The 27,191-nt window shown below is 63.8% G+C and overlaps 1 protein-coding gene and 1 long non-coding RNA gene across 2 annotated transcripts in view; one reads left to right on the top strand and one right to left on the bottom strand.

Moving 5' to 3' along the window:
• Positions 1–15,204, bottom strand: part of GPC1 (glypican 1) — a 28,729-nt gene extending 13,525 nt beyond the window's left edge. The window contains exon 1 of the mRNA XM_030323979.1: positions 15,039–15,204. Coding sequence (XP_030179839.1) covers positions 15,039–15,204 — 166 coding nt within the window. The remainder of the gene's footprint in view (positions 1–15,038) is intronic.
• Positions 15,205–17,255: 2,051 nt separating this feature from the next.
• On the top strand, positions 17,256–26,868 carry LOC115520032. Its single transcript, XR_003970674.2, has 4 exons — positions 17,256–17,477; positions 20,377–20,521; positions 22,268–23,125; positions 26,840–26,868. It is a non-coding gene; the product is annotated as an uncharacterized LOC115520032 (long non-coding RNA).
• Positions 26,869–27,191: the final 323 nt, after the last annotated feature.

Here is a 27,191-nt window from a genome sequence, read left to right as displayed (position 1 = left end):
CTGCCACCCCACAGGAGAAAACCACCCACTCAGGCCACCCTCCTCGCGGCCAGCCTGCACTTGGAGAGACCTACCTGGCAGGCAGCGCTTGATCAAAGACCCCTCACCAAGGCCACAACACCTAAGACTCCTGAAGAAGGGGGTTTCACCAGGTAACCACAAGGCTGCTCTCTGTGCCGCCCGGTTCCTGCTCGGGACCTCCCGGGCAGGCCACCCTGCCAGTGAGCACAGGTTTGGGGGCGCCTCGGTGAGGCAGTGGGCCTGGCCTCATCAGTCCGGCCACAGCTCTGGCCAAGAGACCGAGCCCTCTCCAACGGGCCTCCCCTGGGTTGCTTCAGGGTTCACAGCTCACTCCGTGACCTCAGAACAAGTCAGGGATAAAGGGGACCCTGGGTTTGTGCCTGCTGCACCTGAGACCTCAGGTCTTGGCTGCGGGGCAGGGAGCAGCACTCTCTCGGGGCCCAGGGGTAAGTGCTCCCCGGAATCTCTCCCATCAGGCCGAGCTTGGCCCAGGCTGAGCTGAGGAGAGCACCCCCTTGGGCTCATCCGCATGCCAGCCGGCTGGGCATCGGTGGGGCGTGAATGCCTGAGGCTCTGCACAGCCCTCCCATCCGCCCTCCCCTGGGGCCTGGGGCAGCTGAGGGGGCCTCTCCAGTGTCCACAGGGAACGACCTGGAACAGCAGGAGGGGGTGCAGCTCAGGGACCCTCTCTGCTGTGTTCCCCGCAAAGACACGCCTCAGGTCTGCCCATCCTCCCCCCTGGGGCCCCCCCCCCCACAGGCAAAGGGGGCACCAACTCCTAGCTGGGCTGGAACATGGGGCAGGACCCTCCGACTGAGCGAGCCCACGGGGGCTCACGGTGACCCGGGCCCAGTCTCAGCTCAGGCCCCATAAATCCTGGGGCTGAAAAGACAGAATGGGAAGGGGCAGAGGGCTCGGCTGACGCCCCCTGACCCAGCCACTTCCCGCCAAGCCTGGTAGCCATGTCCAAAGTCACGGGCGCCATGGGCCTGGCATCCCAGCTCCTCAGTCCCCCTCCAGCTTGTGGCCCGCCACTTGCAGTAACTCTGGGTCCCAGCGCCCTTCCCCCTGGCCCCACCCTCTTTCAAGGCCAACTCAGGCCTCCCTCCAGGAAGCGTTCCCAGCCCCCCCCCCCCCCGGGGGCACAACACCCACTCAGCACAGGCAGCCCCCCCTCCCTGGCGGCAGGAAGGCCACTCTACCTGCTGGTGGGGCCTCCACTTCCCTTCTCTTGTCTCCCTGCCCAGCACCCGAGCCGGACCCGGGTCAGTAAACAAATATGCCCGAAGACACCGCACAGAGAGACTCTTTGTCTGGTGTCGGCATTCAAGGAAACGCAGCTTCGTGCCATCACGGCCCCAGAGTGGCGGCCTCAGACCTTCCTGACCCGACCCCTCCCACAGGCAGCAGGACAGCGGGCAGCGTCCACGAGGGGGTTTTCGGGGCGAGTCTGCTCCCCACAAGGGCGCCCTTGTTCTCACAGAGGCCCGGCGGCCTCCGCGGGAGATGGGAGTACTCGCTGCTCGCTGTGCAAGGTGTTAGACGCGATCCGCACAGCAGCCCCTTTCCCTCGCCGCGGCGGGCGGTGTAGGCGCTGACATGAATGCCCGCGGTCACTCGGCGGGAAGTGGCTGAGCAGTGCTGGCCTCCCGCTCCCCCCCCTCCCCCACTGCGAGACCTCCCCCCACGCCAGCCCCGGGGTGGGGGGGCGTCCTGAGCAGGACGGGGACGCGGAGCAGGGCAGGGGCAGGCACGCCCCGCCGCCCAGCAAGCTGCAGACGGCCGGCCCGCTGCCTGGGGAGGACGGTCCCCCCCCCCCCGCCCCCCACCGGCCCCCACCGGCTGAGTCAGGGGCCGCCTACCGCCCAGGCACCCCCACCCGGCTCGCCGGCCCAGCTGGCAGGCACAGCTGGGGAGGGGGCTGCAGATCTGGACGGGACACAGTTTCACCGTGAGTGACAGAAAAAACGGCATTATTCCTTAGCATAAGAGTATCTGGCCCAAAGGAACTGAAATGAAAGCAAGGACTGGAACAGAATCTCGCACGCCCCTGTGCACAGCGGCTGCCTCACAACAGCCGAAGGTGAAAACAACCCGTGTCCGTCCACCGAGAAGTGGGTCACAAAACGTGGCAGAGCCACAGGACGGAATATGATTCAGCCTCAACAAGTAACGAAGCGCGACACCTGCTACGACGTGGAGGCACCCGACCTTGCCAACGCCGTGCGGAGTGAAAGAAACCAGACTTGAAGCAACAAATACCGTGTGACTCCCTGTACGCGGAGGCCCCCACGGTCGTCAGAGTCACAGTGACAGAGCGGAAGGTGGGCGCCGGGGCCAGGGCGGGGCTGGGGAGTCCGTGTCCACTGGGGAGAGAGGTCCAGTGGGGGAAGATGAGAAAATTCTGGAGACGGATGGTGTGGACGGTGCGTATGTGCTTAATGACCCTGACCTGTACACAAAAATGGTTAAAATGCTAAATCTTTTTTTATGCGTATTTTATCACCAAAAAAGCAAGACCCCCCCGCCCCCCACTACCTGCAACGTACTTACGCTAAACATCTAGCACGCACTTTCACCAAAAACTTACACCGGTTTACTTTAAATTAAAATATTCAGGACATACCTAAACTACAAACTTTTTCACCATCTGGATTACCAATTTAAGAAGATATACTGCAGTTTTATTTCCAGCCCTTCGTGGGGTGTGGACAGAAGCCTGACTGAAGTCACACGGGGTCCCTCCCTCCAACACTCAGGCACAACCCCAGCTGAGGTCCTCAGACCCACAGCCCCAACCCCCTCAGAGCAGGCTGAGTAACAGGGACATAGAATCATACCCATCTTACAGATGGGCAGACTGAGGCTGGGAGACGTTCCGTGACTCGCTCAATGTCTCAGGTCTGCTGCCCCACGCCACTGGCTCGTGTGCCTCCCTGTCTTCGCTGAAGGGGAGGAAATAAGAGCACGGTGGCACCTGGGGCCCACCAGCAGCTTGGAAGTCCCGCGTATGGAGAGGAGACCCCTCTCCCGGAAGCTGAGCCAGGCCTGGCCACTTCCATTGGCCTGTGCCATCCTCTCCGCGGCCAGGAGCTCCAGGGCAGCAGGCCACCCTCCACCTGGGCGTGGGACACCTGCCTAGACGCTCCTGCCAGTAGCCAACCCTCCACCGGAGGCAGCGCCCACCAGGCCCCGCTGGGCACACAGAGGGTCACGTGAGCTCAGCGTTTGCACACCTGCCCGGCTCCCCAGAGGTGGAGCCCTGATCTTGTTTGGGTTCGCGGAGCAGGTGTGAATGTTGGGGACCATCCTATTCCCTGGCCTCTCCAGATCAGTTTCTCAGGGTCCGGTGAAGCTGGAAGCAGGTCAGAGAAAGGCCAGGCCCCTCAGGAGGTGGGCAATTCTGCTCCCCTAGGCACCCAGTGTCTCAACCCCGGCCTCGTCCAGCCATGCCCAGCAGGCAGAAGGGCACACAGGCACACAGCTCTGGATGGGGGTGGCATGGTCCCGCTCTGGGAAATCCTGGAGCAGATGGTCAAGGGGACGGAACCAGCCCCGTCCCCAGAGAGGGGCCACGGGGACGTTGATAAGGCCCCAGGTGACCCGGGCGAGGAGAGGCCCCCCCGACGCGGCTGCCAGACTCCAGGCCCAGCTACGATTGAGGGTGTGTGTGGGTCCTTCCGGCACCATCTCCTGTCCCCCTCCAACCTCTACACAGGATCTGTGGCTACTTCTGGTGCCTCCATCTGTGGCTCTCTTGTAAACACCAGCTGCCACCCTCCAAGGCCACACAGGAGTCCTTCCTAGGTGTGGGCTTGGCCCTATGCTGGGGCAGTGCTCCCTCACCGAGGGCTGTCCTCCAGGACCAGCTCTTCCCGCAGCGCTGGGGGAGTGCTCCCTCACCGAGGGCTGTCCTCCAGGACCAGCTCTTCCTGCAGCGCTGGGGGAGTGCTCCTCACCCAGAGCTGTCCTCAGGGACAGGTCTAACCCAGCTCTTCCTGCAGTGCTAGGGGAGTGCTCTCTCCTCATGGGCTGTCCTCCCAGACCAGCTCTTCCCGCAGGGCTGGGGAGTGCTCCCTCACCGAGGGCTGTCCTCCAGGACCAGCTCTTCCCGCAGCGCTGGGGGAGTGCTCCCTCATCGAGGGCTGTCCTCCAGGACCAGCTCTTCCCGCAGGGCTGGGGAGTGCTCCTTAAAACCGAGGGCTATCCTCCAGGACCAGCTCTTCCCGCAGCGCTGGGGGAGTGCTCCCTCACGAGGGCTGTCCTCCAGGACCAGCTCTTCCCGCAGCGCTGGGGCAGTGCTCCCTCACCGAGGGCTGTCCTCCAGGACCAGCTCTTCCCGCAGCGCTGGGGCAGTGCTCCCTCATCAAGGGCTGTCCTCCAGGACCAGCTCTTCCCGCAGCGCTGGGGAGTGCTCCCTCACCGAGGGCTGTCCTCCAGGACCAGCTCTTCCCGCAGCGCTGGGGGAGTGCTCCCTCATCAAGGGCTGTCCTCCAGGACCAGCTCTTCCCGCAGCGCTGGGGCAGTGCTCCCTCACCGAGGGCTGTCCTCCAGGACCAGCTCTTCCCGCAGCGCTGGGGCAGTGCTCCCTCACCGAGGGCTGTCCTCCAGGACCAGCTCTTCCCGCAGGGCTGGAGGTGCTCCCTCACCGAGGGCTGTCCTCCAGGACCAGCTCTTCCCGCAGCGCTGGGGGAGTGCTCCCTCACCGAGGGCTGTCCTCCAGGACCAGCTCTTCCCGCAGCGCTCAACTACCAGAGACCAGGGCCAGCGGGCGGGAGCACGGAGGCCACACCCAGCACTGGCCGGTAAGCAGAAGGGGGTGACTGACCAAGGGGAGGATCCTCCCCTCCAGCCTAGATCTCTGACCCCCGGCCGTGTGGCTGCTCAGCCTCCCACCAGGGGCCCTCCCCCGCGGCGCCTCCAGAAGGCGGACCTGGAGACGGAGGGCCCGTGTCCCCAGCAGGCCCCGCGGCATGGACTCTGGCTGTGCACACGGGCGCACTGATGACCACGGACACTCCATGCAGCAGGCACTGCTACCATCCCCATTTAATGGAACAGCCCTCTGAGGCTCAGAGAGGTTCAGTAATTGGCCCGAGGTCACACAGCGAGTGAATGTGGAGCCGGCACTTGAACCCCAGTTGGGAGGGGTCTTTGCTCTACAGCCCTGGCGGTGGGGGGGGGCGGCGGTGTGACTGCAAACCTCACCTCAACACGCGCGTGTCTGGATTCACGTGTTAGCTCTCTTTACTTCCGACTTCCAACGTAACACGTGGTCACCGTGGCCAGCAGAGCCGCAACTCACAGGACACGACCGACGCTCGTCCTGTCCTCGTGCCAGTGGCTCTGCTGGTGGCTGCGTTTCAGCGGGAGAACAGCCCCAGCACGCGGGAGGAGCTCAGGTAACACCCACTGAGTGATGCAGAGAGACTGTCACCTCTGAATGTCCCCGTCACCTCCGGTGCCCGTAGACACCCCTGCTCCGCGGCCCGGCCCCACCCCCAGTCCCTGCAGGCCCTCCTGGGTGCACACACTGGCCGGAGCACTGGCCCCACTGGACCGTCTGCTGAGGCCCGCTGACCCCTTCCCGGGGCGCTGACGAGTCGAAGAATTACGCGGAGGACCACGAAGGACGCCAGGCGAGGCGCAACGGTCCTCAGAAAACCACACAGCGAACGCGTGACGTGGTGCCTCGCCCGCTCTCCTAGGAGCGCGCTCTGCGTGAGCTGACGGCAGGTCTGGAACCAGCCGAGACGTCAAGGTCGTGGAGAGTGTGAGAGGGATTGCCGGCCACCCGCTGCAAAACGAAAGGGGACAGAGTGCACCCGTCGGCTTCCACGGCAACCACGCCCCGATTACCCCACCGCTGCCCATCGTTCGTATGTAACAGGAGACGCTCAGTCCGCTTAGAGGTTAGCAAAAACAGAAACGCGAGTTCTTCCTCGGCCGTGCTCGCCAATTGCCCGAATTCCTTCCCCGGGCCTCGCATGCACCCCCGCTGAGGACCCCGGCCTCCCGCGCCCTGCCTTCACACCTGTCGGTCCGCCACAGTTCGCCCTCCTCCAGAGACGACTCCGCCACCCACCCCTGCGAGGCCATCCCGGCCCCAACGCAGAAGGGCGCCCCTCCCTCGTGCTCCCGGCCGCTGGTCCCACCCCGCCCAGAGCTTTGGTTCAAGGTGCTTCGCATGAGGCGCTACCGGCATTTCTGGAAACCACCTCCTGGCTGTTCAAGAGTGCCCAGCACTTCACAGGGTCCCTGGCCCTGACCGAAAATGCCCCCAGCGCACAGCTCCTACTTGGGAACCACACCGGACCCTGGGGATGGGGCTTTAGCTGTGTGTGTCTGACCTGTCCCCCAACCCCCCAAATGTGCAGTGATGGGGACGTGCCAGTCCCTGGGTCACTTGAGGGCAGGATGCCAAGAGGCCCGGACTCTCTGTGGTGTGGGCAGCCCGTGCCACGCCAGGGGAGGAGGTCAGGACGGTGGAGCGGAATTAAGAGCCTCATCCTTTTAAAATGACTCTGTCGGTCCACTGTGTCCCACACTCCATGACAACGAGATGTGAGTGATCATGAGCCAACCCAGGCAGCGGGTGGCATCATCTCTGTCCCCAGGGCCTGGAGATGGTCACAGGTGGGTGGGATATACTCCCTTGGCCCCCAGAGCCAGGGACAGGCAGTCGGGGGCCCCGGAGCCTAAGGACACACTCAGTTGTCACCCGTGGCTCACCACGGGGGCCCACATGGTTCGATGTGGCACCAGGCACGTGGGATGCCGTTAGACACAGGGACGGGCCTGGATGGGACTCGCAGGCTCAGAAAGCGGGTCCTCAGTGTTGGGGACACCGTCTGAAGGTATGCACGGGCCACCAACCCCCAGATTCCAGTGCCGATGGGGAGGGAGCCCCAGAGAGGACAGGTGCACCTGTCCAGGGCCCGGCTGTCCACCCTCCAGGTGTCGGTGGCACTGCCACCGTCGTAGGACCGACCAGCTGGGGTGCAGACGAGGCTTGGACAGTCAGTGAAGGCAGGCTCTGGCCCGCTGAGTCCAGGATGGTCCGAAGGCCCCAAAGGAGTTTCTCACTAGACCTTGATCTTCTGGGAGACAGAGACCGTGGCTTTTCACCTCTGTGTTCCAGAAACTGGCAGAGGGTGAGCACACAGTGGATGAAAGGTGGAGACCCTCGCCCCGGCCTGGCCAGCCCTTCCTCATCACAAGGGGCAGGGCAGTGGGGCTCGGACATCTGTTGCCGTCAGGAGCACCGGCTCTGACCTCAGGAGGCCCTCCCGGGGGCGGCTGGCCAGGCGCTCCTGCAGTCGAGTGTCACGAGGGCCTCAACTGGGCCTCACATGGGCCTGAGAGTTTCCTGGCCCCTTCCCGGGCCCCTCTCTCCTCGTGCCTGTGGGTGCTCCGGGGCCTCGAGCCCCAGCTCTCCGTCCTACCGCCGACCTCCCCCTTGCACTCTGGACCACATGCCCAGCGCCTATGGGACGGGGACACACAACGTCCCCCTAGTGCCCCCTCCCAGGGTGGGCACTGTTACCCAGTACCCACACCGGACACCGAGGCAAGGAGGCAATTTGGAGAAACCCCTCAAGGGACGGGCCTCTGAGCACGGGGGACCCCTTTCTGGGACCCGGCTTCCTCATCCACACGCTACGTGGCCGGACCCACCCTGCAGACACCCTTGGACGCACCTCCAAGCCAGAGACTGGAGGCAGCCAGGGCGAGGGGCTAAAGGAAGCAGGGCCTCGGTCCCCAGCAGGTGCTAGTGGGGGGCGGGGAGAGGCCCAGAGCGGGGTTCCCGCAGGCCCCCCTGCCGGCCAGCTCTCCTCCTCTCTTCTGGTCCTCGCGTCCACTGCGGGGCCCTGGGGCTCACGGCGCAGGCCCCCGTGCTGTGCTCTGCTGGCCCTCACCCAGCACCACCCGACGGGGCCAGTCCCCAGCTCGGACCGGCCAGTCTCCCCTGTGAGATGCAGCAGGGGCGGTGGGCGGGGCCCTGGGCCTCCGGGGGCTGAGGTCAGGACAGATGGCAAGGGAGCGGGATTGATGGAGCCCCTCGGGGCTGCCCTGTCACCCAGCCAAGCCTCCAGGACCCAGGGAGCGCTTAGCACAAGTGAGCAGCAAGCTTCCTCAGCTGGGCCACCGTACCAGGGGACAGCTGCCACACGGTGGCCCGTCTGCCACCTTCTGCCTCCCCGTCTCCAAACCATGTGCCCCCTCCTGGCCTCTGGGCCCCCCTCCCTCCCCCAGGCATATTCCAGCACCTGCCCCGAATGCTGGGCCCCCTCCCCTCAGGTGGGGACCTTGAGCCTGTCGAAAGAACACTGGTGTCACTGAGTACCATCCCAGCCAGGTGCCCCCCAACCCCACGAAGGTCTTAAGGCCGCCTCACCGCCCGCCCCGCCTCTGGGACGTGACACAAGCCGGATGTGTTGGCGGGTCAGCAGTCAGCAGGCCCCGAACGCTGGAAGGAGTGGCCCCTGACCCTCCCACCCTGACAGGGATGGGGAAGTTGAGGCTCACAGGGGGCTGGAGACTACTCCAGGACCCGGCGGGGGTCAGGGCCTAGACCTCTGAGCCCACCCACACCAGGGCCGTGCCCGGAGAAGCTTGTGGGTGGGAAGGGGCCTGACCCCTCCACACTGTCACCAGGGCCTCGGTACGCATCTGTGCCGGGCTCCTGAACCTGTGGCGGACATGCGGAGGCATGACCCTGTCCCGAGGAGTCACGGTCGCGAAACAGCCGGGGCTCGGGACCACCGCGGCCAGACGGAAAGTATCTCAGGGAGCAGATGGGCTGGGCCACCTGATTCATACGCTGCAGTCCTGGCCCCAGGAGGTCAGAGGTGCCCTTATTTGAGTAGGGGGTCTGTGAAGGTGAGGTCACACGGGAGTTGGGTGGCCCCTAATCTGATAGGTGTCCTTACTTTTTTAAGGTGAAACCTGGAGGCAGACGAGCCCATGTGGACAACCCACATGAAGCCAGAGACATTCAGGCCCAAAAGGCCAAGGACCCCCAGCGGCTGCCGGAAGCCGGCAGGGCCTGGAACGGGTCCTGCCCCCCAGATCCCAAGGGAGCCAGCCCCGCACACCTTGATCCCGAACTTTCGGCCTTAGAACTGCCAGACGGTAACCTTCTGTTGCATAAGCTGCCCAGCGTGTGCGTCTGACACGCCCCCGGCACCCGGCCCAGGCCTGGCACACGGGAGGTGCTTGGAGTATTCACTGCCGAGGCCCGCCCAGACTCGGGGAGAACCCTGGGAAGCAGGGCAAGCCCCAGAGCGTGGGTGCTTGGGGGACGCCCGGCCAGGCCGGTGCCAGCCGTGTGCCAGGGGCGGGCACGGGGAGGACCCACCTGGCAGGAGGGGGTGTGTGTACCAGAAGACGACCCAGCTAGGAGCTGGCGGGAGAGGACGCTGAGGCCACAGGCAGAGGAGGGCACAGGACGAGGCCGGCCTGCCCGCCCCCCCCCACCCCCAGCGGCTCCTAAACCCACCCAGGATTCTAGGGCTCCTGCTGGGAGAGCAGGTGTGCACTCCCCCTGCACTCCCCCCACCCAGAGCCTCCCCGGCATCCACAGCCCGTCTGAAGTCAGTGTCTGAAGTCAGTCGAGGAGGCTTGGCCTGGGTCCTGCCCCCCCCGCAGGGAGGCCACGCCTGCCCTCGCCTCACACCTGGCCGCCATGTGCCCCCACCTGGGAAGGTGGGGAGAGGCCTGGGGCGGGAGGAAGCATCCCCATCCGTGCCACCCCCGCCCCCAGGAGACTTCCAGCAGCAAGGGGCACCTGCCCGGGCCTGTTCCTAGACAAACACCAGCAAGAAAGACTGCCGGCCGCCCTAGCAGCGAGGAGCCGGGCTCCGGGGTGGGTGGCCTCCGGCTGGAGCCCTCACGCTCTGGAGTCTTCTCGTCTTCTCCCCAGTGTGGGCAGTGACCTGGGCCCACAGGGCTCTGCTAGTGGTCAGATGCGATCGGGGATGGCCCCCAGCAGAGACGCTGGATAGGCAGGGGCTGCACTGGACAGCAGGGCCCAGTGTCCTCCAGGCGCCCGACGGGGGCCCCGAGCCTTGGTCTGAAATCACCCTGAACTAAGCAGGTCTTGGAAGGAAGAGTCTGCCTTACAAGGGAGGTGCTCCTGCTGCCTGGGCACGTCCAGGCCTGGGCACGGCAGAGGCCGGTCCCACGCCCGACCCGACCCCCAACGGCCTCGGGGCAGGCCCTCTCCTGTCCAGGGCCAGCCGGGCTGACACCCCGTGCCTGTGGGTTGTGATGGCCTGGCACGAGCATGGGCACCCCCACACAACCGGGCTCTCCTCCCGGTTCTGAACCCAGCCTGCTGCCTGGCCGATGTGTCCCCAGTCCCTCTCCCAAGAGGCTGGGCCACCGTCTGTCAACCTCAGACTTACACTGTTCCTTAATTAGTGCCTGCGCGGAGCCAGGCCGACCTGCCTCGTCCCCTAGGCTCTCACCCCTGGAGAAGCATTTGTCCGTGAGTCCTGGGGGACTTGGCCCAGCACGGTGCTGGGGACACGCCGGGGGTTTCTTGCAATGGCCAGGAACACACAGCCAGGCCATCCTGCGTGTACCCGGGGCTCATCTGATTCACGCCCCTGGTGCCTGGGAACAGCCCTCCTCGGGCAGGAGCAACAGCGCTCAAGGCCTGCGGAAGAGCTGGCCGCCACCAGACAGGTATCCGGGGGGGGGGGGGGGGGGCGGGCAGAGGGCAAGGCCCAGCTATGAGGAAGGCCAGTGTATACACGGCCCTGTCCCGACGGAGGGAGGGAGGCCAGGTCAAAGGCTCGGGAAGAGTTCCAGTTAAGAGATGTTCTAAGCCGGCCTAGAAAGGAAGCCAGGCCCAGGAGAGCCCACAGGAGAAGGCGGTGGGGGGGACCACCAGGGCCTGGGCCTCCGGTTCCTATCTCAGGCCTCTAGGCCGCGATGGCTCCAAGCCTTCCAGAAAACTCGGAGCCCAGGACTGGGCAGCAGCGAATGCCATAGGCTTTGGGGTCCACAGCTTGAGCTGCACGTGGGCTACGCGTGCTGGGCAAAGTTACGTGGCTCCCCTGGGCCTCAGTTTACTCATCTGTGAAGCAGGTCTACAAAAGCCCTTCCTCACCCGAGGCATCAAACAGTAACGCGAAAAGATGTGGACCGAGTCGGGGTCACGTTAAGGGCTCTCAAGACGCTACTGCTCGAGGGGTCTGCGTGGGCCTGCAAAGACCCCAGGGCAGGGGCAGGGGGAGAACGTGGGCCGCGGCCGGCCACACGGTGCGTGGTGCCAGCACATCCCTTCCTGGGCACCTTCAGGGGCGTTCGTGACCATTCCCAGTGTTGTGCGTGAAAACCAGGGGCCGCGTGGCGCGGGAGGCTTGCGCAGCAGGACTGACATTTGAAGTTGCTCCTCTCGCAGGAACACCGCAGCGCGTCCAGCAGGGGGCTCAGGCCGTTGCATCACGCAGGTGGCCAGGTTGAGTCCTGGCTCCCTCGGGCCTCCCCGTCACACGCCTCCCCCCGTCGTCTCGGGCTGGGGATGATGAAACCATAGGTCCTCAAATGGCAGAGGGACGGAGCCGCAGCACAACCAGGGGCTGAGGACCACTTGGGGACCCGGGCCAGGCACACGGGGTGTTTTGGCCTTCTGAACAGGGCAGGGCACACGGAACCCCGTGGTCTGGGGCCAGGCCGTGTGCCATGTGGCCTGTGAGAGCCCTACAGGCCACAGGTGACGGACGGATACTGGGTCCAGCCGGGACAGCCCTTTCTGGGATGCGGGCTTCTGAGGACCCTCCCCCAGAGTCTCTCACCACCCAACAGGCGTCGGGGGTCAGAGCCGGCACACGGAAGCAACGGTTTCTGCCGATGGGCCCGGGGGGTGGTCCTTGGTGTGAGCTCCAGGGTACGCTGTTCCCCCCCCCCCCTTGCCGGCAGGTAGGCTCAACCCCAGGCCAGAGGGGACATCAACCGGTTCTCACTGCACTGACGGCCCCCTCTGACCTCCAACCCCCAGCGCTGGACCTCTAGACCCCTCCTCCTCTGCCCAGGCCCTTCGTCTCTCCCTGCCCACCCTCCATGGCCTGGCACGGAGCAGGACACAGGTGCGTCCCCAGCAATGTGGACCGAGGACCTACTTGGTGCCGGGAACGGGGCCAGCTTCTGTGGCTACAACACAGATGTGACAGGAGTGGCCCCTGTCCCCAGCACCCCAGCGAAGGGTCAGAGCAGTACAAGGCATGTCACTGGAGTGCCAGGAAGCCAGGCAGGTGCTGGGAAGACAGCTGGGGGCCAGGAGCGACCTCGCAGGCGGAGGCAGAAAGCCTGCGGGCTCCAGCGGGCATGTGTGATTCAGCACGGGGCACTGCACGTCCCCGGCACTGGCTCCCGGCAGAGGGATCCCTCACTTTCTCTGTTGCCTTCTGGCCTTCGGGAGGGTTCCCTGGGCTTTGTGGCCCCCACGGCCTTACCCGGCTGCTGCCTCCCCAGGCCCGCTTCCTCACCTGTAAAATGACAACAGCTGTCGTCACCAACTGCTGGGCACGGCCATCCAAAAGAATCACACGAAGTCACGAACCGGAATCTTATGTGGCCTGACACTCCCCACTCTCACGAGCTCACCGTCATTTCTGAGGTCCCTTGGGCAGAGGCCGTAAAAACCTCCCTGCTTTCCAACCACTCCACCCGGTCAGGGCCGGCTGAGTCGGGGCGGGGGGGGCTCTCCACAGGCGGGGACCCCAGGTCCCCACGCTAGAGAAGTCTGGCCGCCAGGCCTGCAGGAGAGGAGAAGCAGGCAGGGTTTCCCCAGAGGCGCGTGCTGTGTGAGGCCGCCAGGGGGCGCCTGGTCCACGGAGGCCAGGCCCCGCGGCAACAGGAGGGGACGGGCCCGCCGCTGCCCTGGGAGGTCACCCTGTATCCTCTGCTCCACGTGGCGCTGGCACCGTCTGGGCGCCTGGGCCCTGCAGGGCCCTCCGACGTCCCAGCGTTCATGGGGGCTTCAGCCACAGGCTGAAGGGAGGTGGCCCCTCTGAAGAAGCCCTCGCGCTAGGACGGAGGAGCTGAGGGGCGCCCGCAGAGGGGGCGCCGGCAGAGAGCGCGGCCCCTGGCATTCCAGGCCCGGAGGAGGGCGGCACCCAAGCCCTGGCCAGCACGACGCTGGGACAGCTGCTGGGTAGCCACTGTCCCCCGGCCGGACAGCCAGCACCCCGTCTCCACCCATCACACACAGAGACTGCAATGCACTTTGATCGTCCGGGGCCCCTGATCGACTGCCTCCCCCAACCCAAGGGGAACAGGAGCTGGGCCCCAGCCCAGCCTCCGCCCTTCCCCAGCTTCCCCAGTTTGCCCCATTCTCTCCCACCCCTTGGCAGCTGCCCAAACTCGGCCTCCTGGCCTCTTGGCCTCACCGAGACAGAGGCCTGTGGGTTTGAGCAAGTTTAGGATGGCCCCTGAGGACACAGTGGCCGAGCGGGAGTGGGTACACGGAGAAGAGGCACAGGCACAGGCTTCCAGCCGAGATCGGGGGCTGAGTGGGGGCGTCTGGGGTGGGATCCAGAGGGAAGGCTGGGGACACCCAGGCCAAAGTTCTCCTGTTTGTGTGGGAGGAGGGGCAGTGGTGGAGCAGAGGGTGAGCCCAACTGCAGAGGGCCCTGTGCAGCCAGGGAGCCCCGCAAACCCGGCCCGCCGGAGAGGCAGGCCTGACACAGACAGGAACTCTCAGCAGAGGGAGATGCCGGAAGGCCCGCTCTGGGGTATTGAGAGGGGGCCTCTCCAGAGCCTTGGTGGCCGGGTGGGCGGGTATGTCCAAGGGTCTCTCAAGGCAGCCCTGTGTGTGTCTGACCGTCCCGGGGCCCAGGGGGCCAGAACCCGGCTGCCTCCCTCCCAGTCCCCAGCAAGGCAGGGCCATGGACGGCACACGGATACACTCCTCTGTCACTCAGAATTCCTGTATTTGTGGTCATTCCCTGTCCCCCATGTCACCGTCTGAGCAGAACCCTTACTCACAGCTCTCCCCCTAGTTTGGGAGAAATCCCTTCCCTGAAAGAAACTCGTCCGCTCCGAGCTTGCCCACCGCGTCCCAGGCGCCCTGCACAGACCTAGTGTGGTTCCCCACACAGTTGCAGTGTGAAGAGCCTGGGGGTCTGGGTGGTCCTTAGGACACTGTACTCCACCCCCCACCCTCCAAAGCTCCTCAGAGGCCGGCAGGGAGGGGGTGGGCAGGACTGCAGGCAGCTGCAGGGCTGAGGATGCCTGGGAGGGTCGATGCTCTTACAAAGAAAAGAAACGGCCCCTGGGCGGGATCCAAAGCGCCGACCACCTGCAGCTCGACTCCCCGCCAGAGGCGGCCCCGAGTGCCAGGCCGGCGAGCCACGAGTCCAAGTTCGCCAGGCAGGAGCCCTTGCCTCGGGCTCCAGGTGGCAGAGGTCAGCGCCTCGCCCCCACCCCGAGGCGCACGGCTGGCTCCCTACCTCGCAGGGGCCCACTCCCGCCAAGAATGGGGGACTTGTAATTGAACCCACCCAGGCTGCCGCTGCTGGGGACCCCAAAGGAATCCCCAGGCCCGACCCGCGGCGCCTCCCGGAGAGGCCCGACCAGACAAATGGGAGTCCCTTGCCCGCGGCCGCCGTCAGCTGCGCCCCGACAGCCGGCCCCGCAGTCAGCCCTGCGCGCCCCCGGGCTCGGACCCCCCGCCCCGCCACCGCGCTGGGCCGAGCCGATGGCCGAAGACGCCCAGCCCTAGCTCTGGCCCTGCAGGACTCCCCGCCGGGGACGGCCCGGGCCACAGCCCCACGAGCACAGCTCCGCGGGGAAGGGGCCGGCGTGCGTGCTCGCGGCTGGGGGGCGGCCGAGAGGAGCGCACGAGACCCGGGCGGCACTCGGGGGCGAGGGCCCGAGGGGGTGCAGACGGGCGCGGGCGCAGGCGGCCGGCTCCGGGCTCAGGGCACGCAGGGGAGAGCAGGAGCGCGCAGTAGGGACCCGGGCGCGCCGGGGTCCGGGGCCCCGGGTGCCGCGCCCTCACTTACCCGAGATCTCCGCCTGAGGCACGTCGCTGAGGCTGAAGCCCTTGGCCCCGTAGATCTGGCGGACTTCGCTGCAGCTCCGGCTCTTGCTGGCAGGGTCCCCGCGGGCGCAGGCGGCCAGCGCGGCGGCCGCGCAAAGCAGCCACCAGCCTTGGGCCCGCAGCTCCATGGCGGGGCCGGGGCGCCCCGGCCGCCCTCCCCGCCCGGCCCGCCCGCAGCTCTCTCTGTCGGATCCCGGCCTTGCCGCATCCCCCACCCCTCGGGCAGAGCCAAGGTCCCGGCGCGTGCGGCTCGCGGTCCGCAGGCAGCGGCGGCCGAGAAGGCGGCGACAACAAAAGCCGGCGGCGCGGGGCGCGCGGGGCGCGAGGTCCGGCCGCTCGGTCGGGCGGCACAGAGCGCGGCGGGCGAGCGCGCAGTCCCGGCTCGGCGCCTCCCCTCCGGCGGCCCGCCCTCGCTTCCGGGCGGGGCTGGGGCGGGGCGGGGCGGGCGGGCGGGGCGCAGGGCGGGGGCGCGGGGCGGGGCGGTGCTAGCAGTGGCGGAGCGCGCGCGCGGTGTTCGCACCTGGGCGCTCCTCCCGCTCCCCGTAGCCTTGTGCCGTCGTCTCGCGCCGCGCTGCGGGGCGCTCGCGGTGGGGGGGGGGGGGGGGGCGGGGCTACCGGGGAGCGCCGGGGCCGCGTCGGGGTCCCCGAGGGCGGGTCCCCCACGCCCAGCGCCCGGGGCTGCGGCGGCGGCGGCACCACCTGTGGGGGCGGGGGCGGGGGTGCTGAGGCAGGGCTTCCCCCGCCGGACGTGACGTCACGCCTCCCGCGCGCCTATCAGGGGCTTCCCCGCCCCCCAGCCGAAATCGGCATCCCTCCCACCTTCGCCTCCCTCGCTCCCGCCCTGCCTCCCTGCACCCTGGCGGCGCGCCCGCGTGTCCGCTCCCGCAGCGCCGCCTTCCCCCCTGCGCGCCGTCCCCCTCCTGGCCTGCACCGCCGTCGCGGCCCCTCGCCCCCCCACGTCCACCTCAGTGGCCTGTCCCACGGCCCCGGCTCACACCTGAGATTTTGGTGGGGAGGGGCGGGGCGGGGGGCTGTACGCCGGAAACTAGCTGGGACGCCCGACCCCACCCTTTCTCAGCCCTGTCGAGAGGCAGCCAACGACTTAGTTATTGGACATGCTCAGCCAGGTTTTGGTCTCCTCCGCGTGGGTCCTGGAGAATCCAATGTGACCCAAGCAGAACGTCTCCATAGGCTGGGGTCACTGGGCGGTGGCGGGTAACCTCGGAGCAGGGATGAGTTCGGGGCCGACAACAGGTCAGGTAGCTGGGGGGTGAGCAGGGCGTGCAGGCCAGAGAGCTTGATGGGAGAGGCCGGTGGGGCAGCACGCGAGGTGGTCAGAGTGGGTGGGCCGGCAGTGCCCTAGCTGCAGGGGGGAGTGGGGATGAGGGTCAGTGTTAGGGGAGGTAGGAAGCTGAGGGCGCTGGTATCTGGAGGCCTTCCGGTTCCTTTCCAACCCAGCTGCCGCGCCCCTCCCCTGGCCTCCACTCTCCCCACTGCCCTGGGGCAAAGGCCTCAAAGACCACCAAGGCCACCAGGCCCCCAGGCCGTGAACCCACATACCTAACTGGCAGAAATGGGAGGACGGCAAACGAGTCAGTACCCTTGGCAGAGGACCCCGAGATAACTACCATGTGGCAATAAGAGCCTCAGGGCTGCGGTCTCTGCTCAGGTCACTGCAGGGAACGGTAGCCCGTGTGTGCAGGGTGTCAGCTGTGTGGGCTGTGAGCGGGGTGGGGGGGGTGGGGGGCCCTCCCTCCCTTGGGACTCAAGGGAGCAGTTGGCTCTGCAGCCCCAGAAGGGGCCTGGGGTCTCCTGCCCTGCCTCCCAGAGAAGGCTGCTCCCTTCACCCGGAGACACTGAGTCGTTGTACCAGAGGGAGGCTTTGGGGACCCAACCCGAGCGTGCAGACCTCCTGCCCTCCCCACGCACCTGCTGCCTCATCATGTTGGTGACTCACGGACCCCCGCACGGCACACACAGACACACGGGCCTGTTCCTTCTTGTCTCCCCCTGGCACAGCTGCCCGGACACCTCCCCCTCCACACCACATGCCCGCCCGGCTTGGCAGGCAGCCCCCGATAGGGTTAGGAACACCGGCCCGGGCACTGGGCACTGTAGGAGCTCACCTCTGGCCTCCAGGTCAGGCAAGAGCCTGGACCCGGGCCTAAACTCGCCCGAGGCTCTCTCTCTCTGTCTTGTTGTTATGGTGATCGCTGTTGCCACCTCTTAACCCGACCGCTGGGAAATTCCTCAGGGTGGGGTCAGTGTCCAGTGCATTTCCGGGCCTTCAGACAACAGTGTGGCCGGAATGTCCGTGCACCGCGCGCGCAGCTCAGGTCTCCAGGGCCGCCCTGCCCGGGCTCCTCCATCCCGTAGACCAATCCTTCCCACCACCTGCAAGGTCAGTCCCACCACCTGCAAGGTCAACGAATCACTCCAGCATCCCGCAGGGGCAGGAAGAGCTGTGATGAGGGCCCCTCCTTGGGGTCGGTCGGCACATGGCCAAGGGCGGGGGGTCAGCGAGTGGGATGGTCCTCGTGGCTCTGGATGGGGCTGTACCTGCCGGAGAGCCTTGATGACGAGGGGCCGGGAGGGCACGTGCAGAGGGCAGCTGGCGAGGCAGCCCCAGACCTGGGACGGCTAGATGGTCGCCGCTGGAGGTGGCTCTGCTGAAGGCTGCCGGATGTGGGGGCCAGCTGCACCTCCCTTTCCGTCTTCTCTCTCGCGTCGTCTGGTTCCCGGGGCCTTCCTTGCTCCCCCACCCACGGGGCGTGCTTACGTTTTACAGGCTGTGTACACGGGGACTGGGCGCGGACGAGCGCTCCGACCCGGGCCATAGGCCCCAGGCCAGCTGCTCCAGGTGCCGGCCGAGACCTCCTGCTCCTGAGACACAGGCTGCCTCTGTTGAGCCCGCCCTGCTTCCCGCCGTGGGCCTGGACGGCCCAGGGTGAGGGACGCCGGTTGGCCAGGACAGGGCACGGCGTGGCACCAGCAGCCTGGAGGGGCAGGAGCAGGGCCGGGTTACGCTGGGGAGGACCACGTGAGCCTGCCAGGCCAGCCTCACCCTGCGCGCCCCTACGTGCTGTCACCCACGCGTGGGACAGCCACCGGTCGCGTGAGAGCAGCAGGGGGACTGGGTGGGGTCATCGCAGGGAGCTCCGGGGGTGAGGGTGTGGGGCTGACAGAGTCCTCCGTTTGTGCCCCTTGTCCCAGCCCCTGGGATGGGACCGGCCCTTCCTGACTCGGGGAGCTGGCCCGACCACAAGCATGACGGCAGGAAGGAAGGCAGGAGTGAAGCAGGTGTTTATGCGCTCGTGGGAAGGGAAATGGTCCTGAGCCAGTGGTGTGTGACAGTCACTGGGTTTGCCCTTTTGGTGGCACCAAGTGAGGAGCTGGGAAGAAAGGGACCATTTAGAGTCAGCGGGGGGGGGGGGGCGTGTGGGCCCCCCCACATTTCCTCTTCTTGAGGAGAGACCTGAGTCCTGGAGGGCACTGCTTCTCGGGGTCCCACTGCCCCCCGCCTCTCGCCCCTGGCCAGGAGGAGTCCCGGCATGTGGGGCTCTGATGGCCCAGAAGAGGACAGACCTCGGACTCAGGGCCGCGGACCGCTGGCCTGCACTTCCTCCGGAGAGATGGAAGCTCCCCGGCTACCGGGGAGCAACGGGGGTCTTTTTCTGTTGGGTCTCGTGATGACTTTTGGCAACCCCCAAAAGCGAGTTTCCAAGTAGACTGAACAATTAGTCACTTCCATTCACGTGTGCCTGCTCAGAATGTCACCACCAGCTGTGTCCCCCGATAAGGGCTGAGTCCTGCTGGCAGTCAGAGACCACTGGGCGGGGATGGCTGGGCTGTGGCACCCTGGCCTACTGGGACCCTGGGAGGTGTCACGATGCCCCGGGGAGAGCAGAGGGTGCTAGGGACCCCTGGGCAGAGCAGAGGGCGCTAGGGACCCCTGGGCAGCAGCCTGGTGGAGGAAGTGGGCACCACAGGGCGCGGCTGACGGAGAGGGTGTGACACGGGCCAGGCAGGGGCTTAGCGAGGCTGGGCTCTCTGCAGCGGCAGTCGGGGTCTCCAATGGACAGCAGCTCGGCTGGTGGACTCTGAGTGGCTGTGCAGAACCATGGAGACAGGAAGGGAGCTGCCCTCTGACCTTTGCTGCCTTGAGGATGCACCCACTTACAATGGCTCCCCGCCTCTTGATGGCGACACTTGGGGAAGTCGCTTTGAGTCTCTCACGTCAGCTCAATAAGCTGTTTGTTCTCTTGTCCTACAAAGAACCTGGGCCCAAGACCACCCCCGGGGATTGCTCTAGTATGGAGTGTCTGAAACGCAGCCTCGGTCTGGCTCTGCGGCACGCTCAGTGGGATTCTGGAAGCTTCCCCCCCACCAGCCTAGGCCTGGTTCCCAATCCAGAGCAGCTGGGCTCTGAGTCTCAGCTACAGGGCGCCCTTGCTCCCCACGCCTGGCAGGCTGCCCCTCGGGGCCGGAGCCGGGTGGAGTTCGCAGGACACAGAAAACATGGGTGCCATTATTCTGCAAAGGTGGTCCTAGCCGTGCCCAGCCCCGCCTCTCCCCAAACCCCTGCTGGGGGCAGTGGACTTCAAGGAGAAGCTCCTTGGCAGAGTGCTCCGCTCAGCAAGCCCTTTGATCAGCCAGAGGTCTGGGCATGCCTCTCTCATCCGAGGCCAGGGGCGGGGCAGCCGTGCGAGGCTCGGTCACCCACTCGGGGCTGCGGGCCGCACCTCCAGGAGATGCTGCTGGGGGCGCTTTCCCAGGTCTGAGCACACACCCAGCTGGAGGACGGGGCCCGCACACTCAGCTCTGGCCTGGGGCCGGGAGTGGTTTTCCCTGGGCTGCCTTGCTCTCTCTGGCTCCTTGGCCCGGCTCCTGGAGGAAGGGGAGGCCCAGACACAGAGCACCAGGCGCAGGCTGACATGTCGGGACCGAGCGCTCCCGGGGCCCGGTGCGCGGAAACGCGTGCGCGGCCCCCTTGGGCGCCGGAGCCCCGCGAGCTCGGTGCGTTCCTGCTCGGCTGCCTGCTCTCCCTCTCGTGGCTTCGGCCTGCCCCCCTCCCTGCCCCCCTGCCCTCCTGGGCTTCTCAGTCTTTTCCCTCTCCAGCCTGTGTGGCCAGGCCGGCTCCTCCGACGCCAACTTCAGTCAAAAGCCGCAGCGACTTGGCCCGCGGAGTAGACGGAGCAGGAGGGCCCTTAGCCGCTGTGCGTCCGGGCCCGGCCCACTCCCTGCCCCCCCGGCTGAACTGACCGGTCCGATAAACTAACCCAAACTCTTCCCCCTCCCAGGACGTCGCCGGCCCACCCCCAGAACCTTCCTCTAATCTTAGGGCAAGCCTGAGAGGTTGCTTCCAGTTCAAGAGGCTCGGAGCTGAGGGCCTTGTGTGCACGCAGATGTGACTCCTGAGACCTCCCGGGGAAGTCACTCTGCTGGGTGAGGCCTTCCCCTGTCCCTCTGTCACCCTTCCCAAGGTGTGGACCAGCCTGTCCCCAGGGCGTGCTCAGTGCCCGAGACACAGAGCGGTTTCCGGGGCGCAGATGAGCTCAAGGTGCCCGGTGCAGGACTTACTTCTGGATGAGCTGGTTGACGACAGGTGCTGCCCACGCACTGGGCCCTGTCCCCCCGGCACCGTGGTGACCAGGGGTCCACCACGAGGCTGGAAACCTGGTTTCCACTTGTCGTTTTAAAGAAGAAACAGATCCTGCCTTGGTTGGCAGCTCCTGAGCAGGGGCGGGGGTCTGTGCACCCGGCCCAGGAGGCTCCAGGCCCGTCTTGGGTCAGGGTCCGGGGTCCGGTGCGGACACGTGGTACTCAGACCCGCCCGGACTGTGTGAGGCTGGCTGGGGCAGAGCGGGGCTGGGGTGTGGGGAGGAAATCAGGGGCTGCAGAAGGAAGACACTTCTGCTCAGGGGGGACCCGCCAGAGTCCAAGGGGCAGGGTCTCGCCACCTCGGCAGATGGGGACAAATCCCAACGTGGACCGTGGGGGGCAGGCACCGACAGGTGGGGCCGAGAGGAGATCCCAGCCCTCTGGCGGCTGAGGGGAAGCACCAGGTCCCCCTGTGTGTTTCTCTGTGCGGCAGTAAAATCCTGCTGCGTGGGAGGGGACATCTGATGGCCCACATGAGCAGCCCCACCCCAGGGAAACAGGGCTGAGCTGGGGAGTGGGACCCCGGAGGCCTGCAGGAGGAGGGGCTGGTCTTCTCGAGACGGGGGGGCTGGCCGCTGGCCTCAGAGGCAGGGGAGAGTGTGGGGACGGGCTGGCCGGGTGGGTGCAGCCGAAGGCGAGGGAAGGTTCAGGGCCCTGGCACTGCTCGTGGGCAGCTGTGCGTCCCCACAGCACAGCAGGAACATCGCCAAGGACGAAGGAGGCACAGAGCTGAGGAACTGAGTGACAGAGGAGAGGCTGGTGACCACAGTCCGTTGGGTCAGCTCTAGGGGAGCAGGATAGGGCCATGGCCGGTCCTTGCTGGAGAGGGACAGGCCCTGGAAGCGGAGCGGCCCCTCCCCAGAGGCACCCGCCCTTCCGTGAGGGTCTGAGCGCCCTCTGAGCACCCACCCTTCCGTGAGGGTCTGGAAATGGTGTTCCCTGGAAGGGGAGAGACGGGCAGCTCACCCCTCTCGAGGGCCCCCTGAGGCGAGGGCTCGGCCCGGTCTGGCCAGGGAGAGACAGAGCCGGAGGAGGGAGCTGGGGGTGCCGGCCCGCTGTGCCCGAAGCCTCGGCCCGGGAACCTCTCAGGGGGCTGGCCTTGTAGGCAGATCAGGTGGCTCAGTGGCAGGCGGAGGGCCTTCCCAGGAGGCACATGGAGCGGGGGCGGGGTCGGCCAGTGAGGGTGGAACCAGGCTGAGGCCGAGCGTGCAGGTGCTCCTGACCCTACAAATACGGTGCCCCTCCCTGCCTTGGGGCCCACGCCCTGCCTGCCCTCCCGCCTTGCTGCTGCCTGACTGCTGGTGATCGGCTGGGCCACCCTGGCAGGCCACTCCGCCTCCTGCTGCCTCTGCCTCCATTTTCTTACAGGGAAAATGGGCAGAAGACAAGGTTGTTCCCTGATTAGCCAAATAATCTTATACAAACAAGGAGAACTGAGGAACTCACACTCCCCAATTTAAGAACTTACTGCGTAGCTACAAAACAAGTCAAACGGCACGATGCTGGCCTAAGGTTTACCTTGGTCTGTAGGTTTACAGACCCACAGGAAGATGGAAATAAACCCGAATACGTCGGTGGCCAACTGATTCCCAGTAAGGGAGCCCAGACCGTTCAATGACAAAAAGTCCTTCAACAGATGGTGCTGGGCCCCTACCTCACACCGCACACAAAAATGAACTCAGAGTGGATCAAAGACCCACATGGAAGGAGTCAAAACTATGAAAGTCTCAGAAGAAAACGCTGGGGGGGCTCCTCGCCGCCTTGGACTTGGTGAGAGGTTCTTGGCTACGACACCAAGGCACAGGCAGTCAAGAAAAAACTGGATAAATTGGACTCTGTCGACATTAAAAACTTCTGGGCATCGACAGAGTGTATAGACGGCCCACGCTCGGGAGAGGCCGTCTGCGGATTATATCCCTGATAGAGACCTCGTGTCAGGATATATAATGAACTCTCACAGCTCAGCAACAAAAGGTCAAGAATGGACGGAGGACCCGAACAGGAACTTTTCCCAAGAAAACGTGCAAATGGCCAACAAGCACGTGAAAAGAGGGAAACGCAACTCAAAACCACGCTGAGATGCCCGCGAGGATGCCTAGAATGGGGCGGAAACTAGCGAGTGCTGGCCAGGACGTGGACAACGTGGAACGCCTGGGCACTGCTGGCGGGAGCATGGGACGGGACGGCCACTCTGGAAAACGGGTTGGTGGATCCCGGAGAGTAAAACGTCGAATGCTCATTTGATGAAGCTTCTCCACCCCTACGTACACACCCAGAGAACCGAAACCAGGGCTCCAGACAAACACTTGTACACAAATGTTCACAGCAGCTTTATACACAGCGGTCGCAAAGAGGAAAGGACCCAAGTGCCCGTCGCCTAAAGCAAAGGTAAGTGAAGTGGGGTCCGTCCCCACAATGGAGTATTATTCAGCCACTAAAAGGAATGATGTTCTGACGCTCTCCGCGGCGGGGTGAACCTTGAGATTGTTATGCTCGGTGAAAGAAACCAGACACAAAAGCCGCATTGTGTGATTCCACTTACAGGAAAAGTCCGGAACAGGCAATCCACGGAGACAGAAGGCAGATCAGTGAGGCCAGGAGCGAGGGGGAGGGAGAAGCCAGGAGCAACCGCTAATGGGCGAGGGCTTTCTTTCTTTTTGGGGGATGAAAATGGTTCACAACCGGACAGAGGTGTCGATGGCACAACACTGTGAACGCGCTAAATGCGCTGAATGGTACGTTTTCAAATGGTTCGTTTTATGTTCTGTGGATTTTACCTCAATAACAAAACGGAGCAAAAGAAAACCAGGTTGTTTGGAAGTGTCAATTGGATTAATTCTTTTTTCTTTCCAGTTTATTTATTTATTTTGAGAGACACAGAGAGAGAGAGAGAGAGAGAGAGAGAATCCCAAGCATGGAGCCTGACTCGGGGCTTGAACTCCTGAATCGTGACATCGTGACCTGAGCTGCAATCGAGAGTCAGACGCTTAACCGACAGAGCCACCCAGGGGCCCCTCGACTGGATTAAAATGTTGACGCCCTGCCGGGCCCTGACGTTCTCGCTGTGGTCATGACGAGTGCCGTCCAGAATGCCCACAGCCTGGGGCGCCAGAGTCAGGGGAAGGAGCAGCCTTAGGGTGTCCTCACTTTAACTTCAGGCCCGGGTCAGACCACACTTGTCACGGTGACGCTGGAGTTTGTCCCTGGGAAGCCTGGGGCTTCGGTGAGAGCAGGAGCCTCTCTGGAGGGTCCCCTGGGAGGGGTGGGAGTCGGGGGAGGAAGTTCCCCCGGGGAAGCGGAGCTTCTCCAACTCAGAGACGAGGGCCAGGGGCTGTGTGTTTAGTGTCCCATCCACGACCCCTGGATTGCCACTTTTGTGGTGTGCAAGAGCCACGCCCTCACGACGTCAAATTGCCGTGGAAGCTTCCACGTACCGACTCAGTGCGTCGCCCACCAGCACGGGGAGGGCATGGGCCGCACAGAGCAGGCCGGGAGTGCTCGAGGGGAGCCGGCCCCGGTGTCGGTTAATTTGTTCGTCTCGCCTGCAAGCCGGCAGCCCAGCCCGGGCAGGGCCACGTGTGTGTGTGGCTGCGGTCCATCCAGCCCCTATCCCTGACCCCACCTCTGGCTCCTGGGCTCGGGAACTCGCAGTGGGGGAGGGGGCAGGGGGGACAGTCACCTTCGCCCAGGCTTGACTCAGCCCCACCTTAGCACCCGAGTGACCATACCTGGACATTTTGCCATGTGCCCCGGTCCGGGCCGACGGACCTGCCCCAGGATTTGTTCCTACCACGAAGACCGCAGTTGGCTGGTGTCCCGGAGCCTCTCCTGTGCGGGCAGGACGCGCCCCTTGGGGCCGGGTTCAGAACCAGGCTCTAGTGGGACGCAGACAACGTGTCCCGCCTCTAACAGAAGAGTGGGTCACCAGCTGGTGTGCTTTCTGACCCCATCTCGGTGCCTCAGGAAGACCCCCCAGCCCCGGGGGGCCACTTCGTCTGGCCTCAGGCTCCTTCCCACCCTGCCTGCACATTTTCCGGAAGGAGCTATTCTGGACGAATGGCCAACTCTACAGCTGCGCCTTCAAGCCGTCAGGAATCGGGCATCGCAATTTAATTGCGGTGTGGAAAACACGCAGAGACTTCCCATGCCGGACACGTCCCGCTCCCGGGGTTCGAAACATCCAGAGCGAGGCGCAGGTGCTGTGCCGAGTGGACCCGGGCCCTGGGGTGACAGGACGCGGACGGGCTAGTGGGAGGGCTTGCAGCCCTGGGGCTTACATGTCAACACGCTTGATCTGAGCCCACGAGGGGGCCGTCCAGTCAGGAGGCTCAGCTCGCCGCGCCTTGGGGTGGGGGACCATGCGCCGCAGCCCCTGTCAGAGACGGCGGAGGTGCTGGGGAAGGAGGGGGCCGAAGTGGCTGAAGACGGCTGCCCTCAGGCAAGATCTGGTTTGTGTGACCAACAAACCAGAAAGTTTCCTAGAAACTTAAAGGTACCCAAACCCCAAAGCCCTAGTAACTCACGTATACGTGACGTTAAAACGAAACTCCACGTTCAGAAGTATATGAAAAATCATCATCAACATCATCATCATCATCATCATAAAGTCCCTGTATACACTCTCAAATCACACCCTCCATCCAGAATGATGGAGGCTAACACTGCAGGCGTGCCCGTCTAGAACTGTCTCTGGGTTCTTATGTGGGCACATCTGTTCGGGTTGATTGAGCACATTGTTGTGCAGCTTTTTTTTTTTTTTTTTTTTTTTTTTTGTAAACCGAACTGTAAGTCCCAGCGGTCTTTCCACGTCTGTAACAAGATCCCCTTGTTACTTTCAATCTAGTGCCTGTCTTCTGCAAAGCGGCTGCATTTTCCGTCTGTGGAACCACGCCTCTGCTCAAGAGCGTGGTTATTTCAAACAAAATGACATTAAAACCGCACCATGGCTTTGTGTGAGCACACGTGACAGGTTCTATAGGAGAGACGCTCAGAGACACGTCTGCTGAGACGTGGGACGGGGGCTTTAATAGTTTCCACGGATGCGGCCACAGGGCACCGGGTCAGGGCGGCACCTGTTCACAGATGTGGTGGTTCTTTGCTACCTGGAGACGAGAGGTGCTGTCTCGGGAGGGTGCGTGTGCTTCCCGAGGCGTGTTCTCACAGACTCACGGCCTCTGTTGTGTTTCCCGGTGGCCGGTGCATTCAGGCACGTCACCATTTTTCACCTTCGCTGTTTTCGTATTGATTTTTGAGGAGCTCTTTATGGATTAAAGATCAGGCTCTTGCCTGGAAATCTGGGTTGAAGCTCTCCCTCCCCCTCCCCCACTGATGAAATGCCAGTAAATACACAATCCAACACACGCGCGTCTATTTCTGGGCCCTTATCCTTGGATTTCTTTGTATATTTCTGTCTGGGCTGAGACCACACTGATGTGAACGCTAGTTTTACAGGACGTGTATTGCTTAGTTCTGAACGTTTCTTGGCTCTCTTCATTCAAATGTTCTCCGTCCTAAGAACGTTGGGTTCAGCCTGTCAGATCCCATAAACAGCAGAAGAGAATTGCCCTGATTCTGTAGAAAAGTTCTAGAACTGCTTTCTTTCCCCTCAAAATTGAGAATTCTTTGTATTTCACATTTCTCCCTTTATTCATTTTTTATTGCTTTTCAGTAAAGTTTTATAATTTTCATCATCTAGGCTCTTATTTATTTATTTTTTAATGTTTATTTATTTTTGAGAGGCAGAGAGAGAGCGCAAGCAAGGGGGGGTGAAGAGAGAGGGAGACACAGAATCCGAAGCAGGTTCCAGGTCTGAGCTGTCAGCCCAGAGCCCGACGTGGGGCTCAGACCCACGAACTGTGAGATCATGACCTGAGCCGAAGTCGGATGCTTAACTGACTCAGCCCCCAGGCGCCCCATTTTTCATTGTCTAGGCTTTTAAATTATTGGGTTTATTTTTAGAAGTTTTGGGCTTCTAGGAACAGTATTTTTGACAATGTATTTCCATTGGTTGTTGCTGTGTGCAGGACAGTTAGTGACTATTGAAGATTGATTTTTTCCCTCACAATCTGATTAGATTCTTTTTTCCTTTTTTTTTTCCCCCAGGTAGGCTCTGTGCCCACTGTGGGGCTCCAACTCACGACCCTGAGATCAAGACTTGCATGCTCTGTGGACCAAGCCAGCGTGGCACCCCACTTATCTCACGAATTCTAACAGGATTTCAGTTGACTATCTATTAGCCACAACTTAATCTTTTAATTTCCAAATATTTACGTCTTCTATTTCTTTTTAAATACATTATTATCTTGACTGGCACCTCCAGTAGAATGTTGGTAGATGATGAAATATTTTAAAACATTGACCATCATGAAGATACTTGTTTTTCCTTCCTTTTGAAGCTTCAGCGTTAACCGTGGTGTTGGCTGAAGGTTTCTAGAAGAAATCCTCATCAAGGTGG

The sequence above is a fragment of the Lynx canadensis genome, chromosome C1 (genome assembly GCF_007474595.2).
Source record: "Lynx canadensis isolate LIC74 chromosome C1, mLynCan4.pri.v2, whole genome shotgun sequence".
NCBI lineage: Eukaryota > Metazoa > Chordata > Mammalia > Carnivora > Felidae > Lynx > Lynx canadensis.
This window is presented reverse-complemented; position numbering and strand designations above follow the sequence as displayed.